The 15,666-nt window shown below is 37.6% G+C and overlaps 1 protein-coding gene across 1 annotated transcript in view; it reads left to right on the plus strand.

Moving 5' to 3' along the window:
• med27 (mediator complex subunit 27) overlaps positions 1 to 15,666 on the plus strand; it is a 238,276-nt gene that overhangs the window by 215,218 nt on the left and 7,392 nt on the right. The window contains exons 6-7 of the mRNA XM_060841477.1: positions 2,985 to 3,026; positions 12,795 to 12,872. Coding sequence (XP_060697460.1) covers positions 2,985 to 3,026; positions 12,795 to 12,872 — 120 coding nt within the window. The remainder of the gene's footprint in view (positions 1 to 2,984; positions 3,027 to 12,794; positions 12,873 to 15,666) is intronic.

Here is a 15,666-nt window from a genome sequence, read left to right on the forward strand (position 1 = left end):
CAAACTTACCCCTTGGCAAAAAGGCAAAGCCAGAAACAGATTGACTAATATGCAGTCTGGCAGTAGGAAGAGAAACATCAGATTCTAGCTGTAATCAAGAGGGGAGAAAATAGCTTCTACTACTTCAAAATTGCAGCAGCTTCTGCCGAATCTAAAAGCTTCAAAAATGAAACCAGAAATCCTGGTCTGGGAGAGCTAGCCACAGCTATCCAAGCCACTTGTATTGTTCCAACTTTATATTAAAAAAAAACCCAAGGCCTCACACGCTGTTTACATTACCATAGGCTGCTTGGCACTACTTCTTCAGTCTCTCTCGTAAAAGAAACTGGGACAAATCCATAATACAGGTACACCTCTTAAGGCCACAGCATCATCACAAACACTTGAACTTTAGCGTTTACTTTTTAAATTTAGTCAGGTGAAGTTTTAGTATAATGCATTATATGGTCATTTGGGTTCGCATGCAGGATCTATCCAAGTTATTTTGCTGCACAGATATTAGAATTGAAGTACAATTTTGGGATTGGAATTCGACCTCCAAACTACATATCTTTTCAGAAAGGAAATGGTATTTGAAATTAAAATGCATTTTGATGTTTCTCTGCCAGTTTTTCCCCTTATTTACATGCCTTTCAATCTACAAATACCTGTCAGTATCTAATTTAAGTGCTTAGTATTCATTTGAATTTGTTTTCGGAACCACACCCTGGCTAAGAGGTACAAAGCAGACCATAAAAGTTTGAAAGCTATCTTTGGCATAACTTGTAAAATCTCAAGAGAAGATTTCCCCTTTTATATTAGCTAAGCTGGAAAAGGGAATAGTTTGTGAGATTACTAAAAGATCCATTGGATCCAATGTTAATAAAGTTAATCAGATATATTAAAGACAGATGACCAATGTCAGCAAACAGCTAATGCTATGTACTGCACTGAAAGTGGCATGAATGATACAAATATAATGCGAATTCTAACAGGTACTAACCCTTGAAAGCCAGTCAGAAAAATTAAAGGGGGCATGATCTAACTCTTGAAAATTGAGGTTCAAAGAGGTAGGTTAGCAATTTACTTGGAAAGTGATTACAGGAATTCAAATTTCTTTCATAATGTTATCAGTCTCTGTGTGGTTTGTAACAACATATAAAGAAACTCAATTAAAACAAAACTATTACAAAAGGTGGTAACACTAAGGCACTTTATCCTCGGAAAATTCTGATCAGATCCACCAGTGGAAGGGAGAAAATTTTCTTTACTGTTGATAATGAATCAAATTCTATGATGAATAAAATTTCTTGGATTATGATGGCTATTTTAATCAACCTGTTCAGACATGTTATAACACACCACTGGAGCAGGTGAAATGTTTATTCTCAATATAGAGTGATAGGGTAGGGGAATGGGTCTGGGTGTGTTACTCTTTGGAGGGTCAGTGTGGACTTGTTGAGCCGAATGGCCTGTTTGCACATTGTAGGGATTCTGTGACTCTGATATTTCCCCACATTACCTAGCATTTAACAGGATATGTAAACTATTCGTATCAAGTCCTGCTTTAATATGAAAAACAGAATCAGAATCCCAGCAGTGTGGAAACAGGCCCTTCGGCCCAACAAGTCCACACCGAGCGTATGAAGAGTAACCCACCCAGGCCCATTCCCCGACCGTATATTTACCCCTGACTAATGCACCTAATCTACATATCACTGAACACTATGGGCAATTTAGCATGGCCAATTCACCTAACCTGCACATCTTTGGACTGTGGGAGGAAACCGGAGCACCCAGAGGAAACTCGCACAGATACTGGGAGAACGTGCAAACTCCACACAGACAGTCGCCCGAAGCTGGAATCAAACACTGGTCCCTGGTGCTGTGAGGCAGCAGTACTAACCACTGAGTCACCATGCTGCCCCAAATATGTTATACTTTTTATTAGAAATTGATTCAGGTATTTCTTATTTTGGTAAGAATTGTATTGCAAGATTTTTTTTTAAGTGAATTTATGTACTCATCAGTGTTAGGATAAAAAAGACTCCCCTCCAAATAATGAAACAGATCAGAGGCTTAGATGATTATGCCTTGGAAACAATTTAATGTAACCTATGTTGCATCTGAGTTAATCCTTGTTTTATTCAAGTTTATTTGTATGTATGTGCACTGGTGATTAAATTATTTTTCTTGGAATGTAAAAATGGGTGATGTAGATGATTGAGACCCTGGTCTTTCATCTCCAATTTTGGATTCAAAGTCAGTCCAGACTTTGTTCTGTCTACTAGCAGACGCGGTCCCATATGAAATGAGATTAAGGCCTCAATCCAGTTCCTAATATACATAGTCCTGCAACCCAAAGCACTTTCAATTTGTTGCTTACTCATAGTAAGAGTTGTGATTTTTTTTCTCATGCTATTATCTTAGTTAAATAAAAAGGTTAGGGATTGAACATTGGCTCATTTATTACACATTTGACAGCATACAGCATTCCTAGTTTGCATACAACACACATAATCAGCAAAGAAGCATGTTAAAATCTCAAAAGAGTACTTGCTGTCTCATCAATATTCCATTTCACAGATGCACACAAACCCTTTTCTGAGTGAAAAGGACAAATCGGTTTTGTTTTGAAGTTGGTGATGCTGGGTGTTTGATTTCATTGGGAATTGTGTTGAATTTGACTGCTACTACTTCCTCTCCAATCTCCCTAGTTTGTGCCTCTTAAGTTCGATCTGCAGGTTTTGGGTTTGGTTATAACCATGTTCCAATATTAAGCAGGTAAACTTTTAAACTACTGTTCCATACCTTTTATTGTTTCTCATAATCAGAACTGTTGCCTAGTTAATTTTTGACAGAACTCTTCCAATTAATATATTTCATTTTCTTTCATGCAGAACTAAATTGTTTAGCATTCAGAAATTCCCTTGAGTATACCTTGTTAATATTTAACAATCTGAAATCTTTAACAATTAATCTAATGGTTGCCTTTTTAATTGCAGCTGGACATTTGGTCTAAATCCAATTACCAAGTCTTTCAGAAGGTGAGTGTCCCCTACCATTTTGTCCTGGTTTAAGTACAGAGTGCACACTTTCCAACAATCTACCCTATCATTAAAAGGCACAAGTTGGGCAGGGTACAACTTTACCACATGTACATGAATTTTAGTTTCTGCTGTGGTGGTGTTGGGGCTATTTCAATGGGATGGGATTAAAGCAACATCAACTATTCAGCTTTTCTTTGTCCTTTAGCTGCTATCATCTCTGGTCATACCAATGTTTTGGTAAACAATGCAGCAGTAGTCGTATTGATATTTGTCCATTTTCATGGCCCATATACAATGTGTTTGGTGTTGGAGTCTACCAGCAGTCCTCGATGGAGCAGGTAAACAAGTGAGGTGCATCTTAGGAGAACATGAGCCAATTGTCTCAGCTGTCTACCCGTGATTGGAACGGGCTGACTGTGTTCCTCAATTTCAATCTTTTAAACTGCATGCGATTAGGTCATTACCAGCAACAGAGAATATTCGTTCAGGCAGAATTTGGAGCAATGGTGAGAATCCGCTTTAGCATCAATGAGTGAAACATTGCAGAGCTCCTGAATTTGTGAAGCAGTGTTTAGTTATTCACTGTAAGTCTCATGTTTAAACCATAATGAATTACTCACTGCTGATACATGAGATTTGCAGGTCACTTTTATTCATTATTTTATAACTTCCAGTATGCAAATATGATTTTATTGATGTCCAACTACAAAGCTTTCAGCCGTTTAGAGGAAGAGAGAGATTTTTATGCTTGTAAGATCCATATTCAAACTGGTTTATATAAGCGAACGAAATACTATGGAGGTTGTAAATTTTGATTTGTTTGTAAAATAAAGGAAGTGTTGCAAACTGTGACTGAAGAAAAACAGGAGTCTGTGTTTTTGATTGATAACCAGTTTTGCCAGAAGGACATCGACATGAAATGTGAACAGTCTATCTCTCTCTCTCTCTACAGATACTGCCTGTCCTGCTAAGTTTTTTCCAGCATTAGAAATAAGCATTGTTGCTTAGTGTCAGTAAAAAAAATTGTACATATTCCATTTTACACAAAAAATGTAATTGTTTTGCAAATGGTCTGCAAAAGCACAGTTGGGGCCTCAGAACTAAAAAGAGGAAAATTTCAGATTTTAATTAATTACATTCATGTCCTATTCAGGGAAGAAGTTTTCCTGACTGAGCAAGACAAACGGCTTTGACAACATGTCACTTTTCAATAGTTTTCAAATTCTTCACTGCCAAATGAACAAGTAATTAATAACATTTTAATTAATTTCATTAATACTAATTTAATAAGTCATCTAAGAAACAGGAACTAGGTTCCTCTAAATTCATGATGTGGGCCAAACCCAGCCATACAATATTGAATATTGAGATTTTTCTTTTCCTGACTCAAGTCTGCTGAGCTGGTAACAACATATTTGCCTACCACATTACAATAAACTATGTGACTGAAAACATGTGCATTGTATCTGTAAGATTGTGAGATTTTAAGTCAGTATTTGCAGTATCGTGTGTTTTTGGCTGTTATTTTCTCAAATTAATTGAACTTACTTTCATAAGGAAGGTGCAGAAAAATGCATCCATCACCGAAATGAGCACACTAATAACTTGAAGCAAGTAATCTAGTAATAGAATGCACTTCTCACCATCTTCCAGATCTTGCTACATGAAAGTTTCATCCCTGTTACCATGTGCACACAAATCTGATTTCTGCAATCAGTGATAAATGTTCAACACTTACCAATTGATTCACATAATATTCCATGGTATTTAGCTCTTAGTGTTGTATTAATTGGAAATTTACTTCATTGTAGCACACCTTTAAAGGGATCTAGGACCCGTGTGAACCAGGATAATAATTCAGAACTTCTTTAACTGATCAATTTGAGAAAAATCTTACTATTGCACACAGATTCTGAACCATGAAATGGAAGTTGGAGCATTTTATTTAATGACAAATCATTTACGAAGTAAAGAAACATGGATTGGACACAATAAAATAAACAGAGCAAATTAACAGCATTTTGATTTTTGCTGTATCTCCAACAATGGTTAAGATCCAAAAAACTGAGTCCATGTTTGTAAAGGTTCAGTTTCAGTGATGGAGATTGTTAGGCTGTACTTAGGACATGTTGCACTGTTTTTAAAAAAAAAGTCCACTTACATTTGAATGGACTCGCCTTAAGCCTTTCTGGCAAATTTAGCAGATATCTGTCATGCAGTTCCTGCACTTGCACTCATTTCATCTGCTTCGATATCCAGGCTCCTGTCAATATTTTGTTCTGGCTTCTGAAGGAGCAGGGCAACTGATCTAGCAACTTCCTGAATTCTACGTTTGACTTAACGCAGAAGTTCTGGAAATTGCTGTCCTGTTTATTCCTTAATAACCGTTAACTCTGTTAACCTGGCCATTATGTTTACTACAAAATGCAACCATCCTCGATTGAGACTTCAGTGTATTGTTGACTGCAAACATAATTGATGCATTGACCTTAAGAATCCAAGGAGTTCAATATTAACTCACTAACTCCTAAATATCGTAATAAAAGTGGTGTTTATATCTGAAAACATCCAAAGCACATGAATTGGCTGAGTTAGAAGTAAATTATGAATATTTGTCATTTTGCAGGAATTGAACTCTCCAACCTCTTAATAGCTGGTTAATGTTTGAAAATAAAGAATTCTTTCTTTTTTAAACCATCATAAGCAAACTGGAGCTGACAATATATTAAGATTTTCAAATTTTACTGTTTTGCATGCAGCCATGCAGTGGCTGTTTTTGAGGTGGAAAGTTTGTAAGTTGGAGGGGAGTGTCAACGTATTCCCTCAGAATTTGCAAATATATTCCCTCAGAAAAGTTTTATTTTTAATGCCTCACTTATAGCATCTTTGAATAAAATGCCTTCTAATTGTAGCTGTGAGGAAGGGATAGAGATATTGACCTTTTTTTATTGGAAGGCTAAGAAGAAAAATTCCAATAGAAGTATACGAAATGGTAAATTTCAGTAAAATAATTCTGGCATAATTTCCTCAAGTCAGAATTGAAAACGACAGGATCTGAAATGTATGTTTAAACAAAGGAATAAAATTTGAAATTAAGAAATGTTTCTTATATCAAAATTGGTTAAAATGTGAACTTTGCTGTTGGAACATGTTTGAAGCAGAATGTATATTGTGAAGAAATCAATAAATGGTTACAACACAGAAGGAGATCAATCAACCGATTGTCCGTGGTAGCTCTCTAAAGAAGCTATTCAATAAGTGCCAGTTTCCCTCCTTTCCCTCAAACTCCTACACATTCATCCTTTTCAGATAATAATCCAATACCCTTTTGAATGCCTTGATTAAACTTGCTGCCACCACTCCCTCAGGCAGCGCATTCTGGAATCTAACCAATTAAAATATTTTTCCACATGTCACCATTGCTTCTTTTGGCAATTACCTTAAATCTGTGCCCTCTGTTTCTGGATCTTGTCAATGGGAACAATTACTCCTGTCTACTCTGTCCAGATCCCTCACGATTTTGAATATCTCTACTAAATTCCCCCTCAAATTTCTCAAAAATTGTCCCAACATCTCCCAGCAATTTATGTAGGTGAAATCTAAGGGCAAAGGAACTGAACTAAGTATATAGCTTCTTTAAAGAGTTAACAGACACAGTGGACCAAATTGTCCTCACTTGTGCTGCAAAATGATGGTTTAAAGTAGACTTACAGTACAATGCTTCAAATGTTTATGCAAAATAAATCCTGCAGACTTTGAAAATATGAAGTAAAGATAAATGCTCAGTGGATCAGGCAGCTTCAATTCTTAGTGTTTCAAGTTGATAACATTTTTCTGTTCACTGTTGCTACCTATCTTGTTGAGTATTCTTAACATTTTTGTTTTTATTGCATCAATGTTACACCACGTACCACAGGTCAACTCATACCAGGTGGAATGCAGCTGTTCAAGAAGGCAGCTCGCCACTACCTTCTCAAGGGTGACTAGGGACGGGTAATAAGTGCTGGGCAGCTAGCAATACCTACATCCTCTGAATAAATATTGAAAAACCACATTGCAAATACTTGAGATCATAAGTATTTTTTCATGTCATAGAGATGTACAGCACGGAAACAGACTCTTCGGTCCAACTTGTCCATGCCGACCCAATCTAGTCCCACTTGTCAGCACCCAGTCCATGTCCCTCCAACCCTTCCTATTCATATACCCATCCAGATGTCTTTTAAATATTGTGTTTGTAATAGCCTCCACCACTTCCTGGTAGCCCTTTCCATACACTTACCACCTTCTGTGTGAAAAAGTTGCCCCTTAGGTCTCTTTTTTTTTGTATCTTTCCCCTCTCACACTAAACCTATGCCCTCTAGTTCTGGACTTCTCCACCCCAGGGAAAAGACCTTGTCTATTTACCCGGTCCCCACTCCTCATGATTTTATCATCCTCAATAAGGTCACCCCCTCAGCCTCTGATGCTCCAGGAAAAACAGCCCTACCCTATTCAACTTCTCCGTATAGCTCAAATCCTCTAATCCTGACAACATCCTTGTAAATCTTGAGTGGACTGGAATATGAGAGCAGAGATGGATTTCTGAGACTTTATAAGGTTCTGGTCAGACCATATTTAGAGAATTGTGAGCAATTTTGGATGCCATTCCTCAGGAAGGATGTATTGGCCGTGAAGCTGGTCCAGAGGAGGTTCACGAAAATGATCCCGGTAATGAAAGACTTAACGTACGAGGAATGATTGAGGACTCTGGGACTGTACTTGATAGAGTTTAGAAGGATATGGGGGGATCTGATTCAAACTTACAGAATAGCGAACAGCCTTGACTGAGTGATTGTTGGGAAGATATTTCCATTGCCAGGAGAGACGAGGACCTGAGGGCAAAGGGGTACGCTTTAGAATGGAGATAAGGAGAAACCTCTTTCATCAGGCAGTGGTGGACTTGTGGAATTCACTGCCACAGGAGGCTGTGGAGGCCAGGTCATCAAGTGTATTTAAGACTGAGATAGGTTCTTGATTGTCGAGTGGATCAAAGGCTACGGGGAGAAAGTGGGAAAATAGGGTTGAAAAACTAATCCTTGTGGAGCAGGCTCAGTGGGCCGAATGGCCTAATTTCTGCTCCAATGCCTTATGATCTTATAATCATAATTAACCCAGTCTGCATGTGTTTCTTAAGCAGTTTTACTTAGATTTTACATATGTTGAGTGAAGGTTGTGTGTGCATGCATTTGTGAAAGAGTGAGTCCCCTTCCTGCAGCAAGCCAGGATTCTGTGATTACTCTCTTTTGTTTTAAAAGAGGTAATTGAGGGCTGTAAACTAGAATTCCTTTCCCGAATACAACTGAAAATAGATTATTTTTGGCATTATTGTTAAATAATTCTGTTCACCATCTGTCCCCAAGTTTGATATTTTGTTCCAGTAGTAGTTGCTCATCGAGGATCATTCCCATCCCTGTGGTTTTCAGTCACGTTTTTGATCTTTCAGAAGCAGCTTTGTTCTGTTCTAAGAACATGCGGTTCTCAGTTTGTCATATGTTCCTTTCTGTCCAGTTACTCCAGAGGTACTTTTATCTGGTGTGCAGAGCCTCATTAATTGCAGTTTGTAGGCAAGCAACATATGCGCATGAATATGTCCAATTTTCTCATTTTAGACAAATGCCCTTTCATGAGTCTTACTAAGTATGCAAGAAGGGGTCAGAGGTGCATTTGCAAAGAATTTTCAAAATGAAAATATTGTGGAAATTGAAAGAGTAAAATCAAACATTCATCATGGCAAAGCCCATACTGGGATCAAAACTAACTTTTCAAACCATTAGCAGATATTTGTCACTGAGCAGTCTATTGGCCTAACAGCAGTTTGCTAGATGCAGCAGAAAATGGGCATTTTATGAATCCTAGCTAGTCCAAGTGGTGTTCAGTCTGCAAGAAACACGGGGTGGAAAAGACACAATGTACCCCAGTTAAGGGACTTCAGTGTCCAACACCAAGAATGGATTGGCAGCACAACTATTGACTGTGCTGGCTGAATGCTAAATGACACAAGTGCAAATACTGGGTCTGTGGCAAGCGATGAGGGAACCAGCAAGTGGGAAAAGTCTACTTGACCATGATCAACAGTGTACCTGTCATGGATGTGTTTATCCATGGCAATTTATGCAGTGGAGAAAAAGTCCCATCTTCATATTGAGAATACACCCTCCATGGTGTCTGGCAGTACCATTATAATAATAAATAGGGAAGGCATTGGACAGATCCTGTAACTCAAAACTGAACATCCATTGGGCACTACCATCCATCAGTAGCAGCAGAATTGTATTTAAACATCATCTGTAATCCCATCGTCTGATATATCTGCACTGTATGAAATCAACTTTAGTTCAATGCAAAGTACAGGAGGGAGTACCTAAAAACGAGGTCTAAATCTAGTGAAGCTACAACACTGGTTTATCTGCACGCCAAATTACAGAATCAGCATATAAAGGACAAGGCTTAAGCAATCACACAACCAATAGACCAAATCTACGCTTAAGCTGGCCTACTGTATCTAATCGTGAAATGTGGTAGATAATTGATCCACTAACAGGAGGTGGGGCTTCCACAAATATCCCCATCTTCAAGACCTCGGAGTGCAGGTTCATAGCTCCTTGAAAGTGGAGTCACAGGTAGATAGGTTAGTGAAGAAAGCATTTGATATGCTTACCTTTATTGGTCAGAGTATCCATGAATAGATATTGTTTAAAAATTCAGAGCATTTTTGCAAGGTTTCACACATGAATGTCATGGTGGCCATTGACCCAGTTCACCACTTGAAACCACGTTAGAACCTATTCCAGACAGTGGTGGCATAAAATTTTCTTAAATTCAATGTTGTTTTGTCCATTTCATTCCAAGTTTCAGGAAGGCCCATGTGTAAATGAAAGTGTCACAGTGGTGCATTTGGAGGTACTCACCTAACATTGAGATAAAACGCATGATATTTTCAATGTTTGAATCTGACCATGGACGCTGAAAAAATAATGGCCCATTCCGTAACAATAACAGCTTGATCAGTGCAAGAGAGAATTCAACCCTGATGTAATTTAAACTGGGAGCAAGAGCAAAAAGAGAGGTAAGAACAGCAATAGCTTGACTTTAAGCAAGGCCTGATTCTTGGGCAAATTTATTAACACTTAATGTTGTTAGTGATCCTTGCTTATGTCACAGGAAGTAAAGAAAAATGGAAGGAGACATGTACTTCCAGTTACTATTCAAGTAGCATGGTTTATTCTGATTGCAGTTCAAATAATAGTGTTCAAAAGCTACACACATCAAAAAGCAACCACATGGTGCATAACTGTTGTACAAATCTCCATCCTAGAGCTACATCAAAAACACCACAATTGAATTCCTATTTCAGTTAAGTTGTCTGGTGGAGAGTTCTGTTCGTGTCATAACAGATTAGTTGCATAGAACACTTACCATTGATCACCATATTGAATTCAACAATAAAACAGGACAGACTATAGAGTGAGCAATTTTACAACTAATCTCAGCATGTATGTACTTTTTTTGAAAAGCTGACTGAGTAGTGATTACAAGTTAGGGATTGCATATTATTGTTACAATATTTCCTCCATGTTAGCAGTCAACCTCCTTCCATAATTCATAACATTGTTTTGAGTAAGCATGAGACACATAATGTAAAAAACAGAATACCCTTTGTTGTGGTTAGTGATTCGCTTACTGTAACAACAGTGGCTTACCTATTTACAGTGAGAAGGTTTTCATGTTTCTCTAGAATTCATATTCTTTGAGGAACTCTTGAAATCCTTTTTATTTTATAAAAGTCTTACCTATATTAAGGGTACAAATTATAGATTAATTTTGAGAAGATTTGTAGCTCAGGTTGAGGTTTTGGGTAGAGGTTTGCTCGCTGAGCTGCAAGGTTCATTTCCAGACGTTTCGTTACCCTACTAGGTAACATCTTCAGTGGGCCTCATTTCCCACAGGAAATAACATCACCAACCCATATCAATAGAAAGCAGGAGTTTTCAGCATTGCTTCGCCTGAGGCCCACTGAAGATGTTACCTAGTAAGGTAACGAAATGTCTGGAAATGAACCTTGCAACTCAGCGATCAGACCTCGATATTTGTTCCCAAAGTCTTCCAAAATTTATTCACGTGAATGATTGTAATTATTCCCTGCAAAGCTGTTTCCCTTAGATGAGCCATCCTGACATAACTGCCCCAACTTTTGAAGAACAAGTTTTGCCAACTGACCATTTTCCATATTATAGCTAATAAATACGATGTCTATTACCCAAGTCCCAAAGTTTACATTTTTATCGATAATGGTTATTATCGTCCGTGTCATTTAATTCTTTATACAGGTGTTTATATGGATTAAAAGTTATCCATTTCTTTCAGGATGACTCAAAGCCATCCTGTTTAAATTGGAAAGTTTACTGTTTCAAGTTATGAAGAAATTCAACTGCTAAACTTCAACATCCCAAGATATTAAAGCATGGATCCCTTTAGATGTCCAACAGTTCAATCACTATAGTGATTTATTAAGTGATTTCAGCTCCAGATGAGAAGATTCCCTTGTGTCCACTTCTTGTTTTCTAATATTCTGTGCAATATGGACATATGGTTATATTCAGTTGACCAGTTATGCTTATTGAAATGCTGGGGCACAGTTATAACTCTGCAACGTTTATATCGCAGATTATTGTTAAGTGTCCTGTGTTTTTCACTGCATTCAACATTGAATTATACAGTGCAATTGACAGATTCCACTTTTTAATTTCAACATCATTATTACTGTATTATACTTATGTGAACTGTTTCTAATGAAGCTGTACATTTTCAAAATTATTTTCTGATTTGATAATCTGTATTTACTATTCAAATAGTTTCATTATAATACTACAGTTTTTTTCATAAAATGTCTCACTTTCTGTTCTGAAGCTTTGTTGGAAACTTTTTAGTACCTCATCAGTAAGGTAAACAATTGAGTGTTGGATGTTCAATGGATGATAACAATTAGCCCTCTTTTTTTTTACCATTATGTTGTAAAGGATAACACCATAAAGGTAATTTGTCCCAAGTTTGTCAATTTCCTTATATAGCAAACTGAAACTAATTCCAGTGATGTACTCTTGGCCAGTCAAGGTTTACAGCAGATATCCACAAATATAGCTTTCCAATGAGGGTTAGTCTGTAGTGACCAAGAGCAGATGCCCTGCCTAAGCCTATTTAAAGTATCCAGTGCTCACTTGAGAACAATTGAGATCTGCTCATTCTATAATTAACCTCCTTACCACTGAGCACTTGGGGAGTAATGCTGTTTGCATAGCTAAAGGAAAATAAATGAAAGATTGAATGTCAAAATATAAAAAATAATTTCTGAAACTCTGTTGTAAAGCAAATATTACAAAAAAGTTAGTATCATGATTTGTTTTGTTTCGAAAGACTGTTTTTTTAATTTATAATTTATTTTTAATTTATTCAAATTACATTTTTCAAATGTACATGTTCCCAAATAAAATGAATGAAGAAACTGTAATTCCAGTGACAAAATGAAACTTTTTTCCAGGAAATAAAATTATTATAAGGTTAAAATTATTCAGCATTTGATTAACTTTTGACAAGATTCCCAGCTCAGAATTTTGTGGAGAGCATGTATTTAACTCAAGTTATTTTATATCCTCAACTGTGTAGACACTTATGCACGGTCCTGAATAGCCATACACTTATCTTTTATTGCATTTCTTTCCCTTTCAGGTGACTGACCATGCTACTACAGCATTACTGCATTACCAGCTGCCTCAAATGCCAGATGTGGTTGTCAGGTCTTTCATGGTGAGTACACAATCAGAAATGGACTGCAAATCTCTGAATCTCCATGTATATTTTAAAGTGTAAAATGAAGTGTAAAATTTAGGTGAAAACAGCAAATCATAGAGTTATACAGCTCAGAAGCAGAGCCTTCAGTCCAACTCAACCATGCCAACCAGATATCCTAAATTAATCTAGTCCCAATTGCCAGCATTTGGCTCATATTCCTCTAAGCCCCTCTTCACACACACATCCAGATTCTTTTTAAATGTTGTCATTGTACCAGCCTCTATGACCTCTTGTGGCAGCTCATTCTACAAATGCAGCACCCTCTGTGAATAAGTTGCCCCTTGGCTTTCTTTCAAATTTTTCCCTTCTCACCTTAAACCTATGCCTTTTAGTTTTGGACTCCCTTACACTGGGCAAAAAATGTTAGCTGTTCACCCTATCCGTGCCCTTCATGATGTTATAAACCTCTTTAAGGTCACCCCTCAGTCTCTGACACTCCACGAAAAATAGCCCCAGCCTATACAACCTCTCCCTACAGCTCAAACCCTCCATCCCTAGAAAGTTTCACAACATCTTTGCTATAGCAGGTAGATCAGAATTAAATACTGTATTCCAAAAGTGGCCTAACCATTGTTCTGTACAGTCGCAGCATGACTTCTCAACACTTATACTCAATCCATTGACCAATAAAGGCAAGTGTACCAAGCACCTCCTTCATTACCCTGTCTACCTGTGACTATACCTTCAAAGAACTATGCACCTTGCACCCAAGGTCTCTTTGTTAGTGGAGGTGGATTGCCTGGTGTTATTATTGCTGGACTGTTAATCCAGAGATCCAGATAGTGTTTTGCGGACCCAGATTGAATCCTGCCAAGGCCAATGGTGGCGTTTGAATTCAATATTTATCTGGAATTAAGAGTCTAATGATGACTATGAATCCATTGTCAATTGTCGGGAAAAACCCATGATTCACTAATGTCCTTTAGGGAAGGAAACCTCCGTCCTTAGTTGATGCTGCCTGGCTTACTGTGTTCTTCCAGACTCCTGCTTGTCTACTATCCTTACCTGGTCTGGGCTACATGTGACTGAAGACCCACAACAATGATGTTGACTCTTAACTGCCTTCTGGACAATTAGGGATGGACAATAAAAGCTGCCTAGCCAGCGATGCCCTCATCCCATGAATGAGTAAAGAAAATAAAACCTCCCAGGATCCTACTATTAAGTGTCTAAGTCCTGCCTTGATTTGCCTTTACAAAATGCAGCCCTTCATGTTTATCCATCTGCCACTCATCGTTCATCGGCCCATCTGATTGATGTCCTGTTGTATTGAGATAACCTTCTTCACTGTCCAATTCGCCACCAATTTTGGTGTCATCTACAAATTTACTTACGATTTCTTCTGTATTCACATCCAAATCATTAAGATAAATGAAAAAAAGTTGTAGATGCAGCACCAATCCTTGTGGCACACAGCTGGTCACAGGCCTTCAGTCCTCCATGTTTTGTAATTTTCACATTTTGGATAGTGGAAGCAGATTTAAAAATGTTGGACGAATGAATATATCTTTCAAATATTTGAACACAGGTACAATGGACTGATTGATATCCTACAGTGCAAAACACTTTGATTCCAAGAATCTATCAATCCTTCTAATTAGCCCCAGAAGACAACACCTTCCTGCAACTGGTTTTCTAAAACCCCTTTCCACTTTCTCCCCGGTACAAACAAAATCTGAAGAATTGGACCGTCCCTCAGAATGCAATTGGACAAAGTCTATGCAGCAGTAAAACTTCTTTGCGCACCACAGCATTATCCAACAACTGCTGTCCAGTTTCAAAATTACATCTGATATTTGACACTGTTGAGAGTTTTGCAAACACAGGCTTTTTGGGTTCAGTTAATACCTTGTTTGTTAAAAGCCATTAAAGGGACTTTGATGTGGTCCACCAGTCGCTGGGATGCGACTTGCTTGTACTGAAATTCATAAAGCTCATTATTCATTTATGCAATAAGCAGAAAATCATTTTGGTTCAACAGCAGCATCCCATTAATGGCAAACAGCCCATGTATTGCACCTGTCATTCACACTTTGAAGATATGTTTTCTTTCCAGGATAATTTGATCATTAGATGCAATTCTGCAACTGGCCAACATTTGCTGGATAATTTTGTTAAAACATTTATTCTCACTCTTGGATTTATGTAGAAATCCTACACAATCTATTAATAATATTTTTTCAAAAACTGAGAAGAATTAAAACGTCCTGGTTTAATTTATGCTTGGCATTTTCTTATTGTCATACATACCTCATATGTCTGGTAAAATTGCACATCTTTACATAATCCTAGTCAAGAAAATTGCTTTCATGTTTTTGTCTGTGTTTTCTTAATCCCGAAGTGAATTGGCATTGTGAGACTGTGAGCCATTCAGAAATTAACTCTGGTACTCTGTTGGAACTATCAATGAATGGACGACTACCCACTTTCACTGGCTATATTTAAAATGGTCTCCTTTTCCATTTACCTTGCACAGGTATTGGTCCCAAATCAATACGAGTTGGCTATTTGATACAATTCAGGATTGCCTAATTGCATTTCTATTAAACAAGGTGGACTAAATGTGTTAGCCTCTTCTGCATCTTTTTTAACTCGTCCTGGATGTAGGTTTACTCACTGAGCTGCAAGGTTCATTTTCACGAACACTACATTAGACAAAAAGGCAGAAAACTAACCACCAGGATACATGAACGTCAACTGGCACAAAAAGACATGACCCACTCTCACGAATGTCCTTACGTACGGTTGA

The sequence above is a fragment of the Hemiscyllium ocellatum genome, chromosome 21 (genome assembly GCF_020745735.1).
Source record: "Hemiscyllium ocellatum isolate sHemOce1 chromosome 21, sHemOce1.pat.X.cur, whole genome shotgun sequence".
Classification (NCBI taxonomy): domain Eukaryota; kingdom Metazoa; phylum Chordata; class Chondrichthyes; order Orectolobiformes; family Hemiscylliidae; genus Hemiscyllium; species Hemiscyllium ocellatum.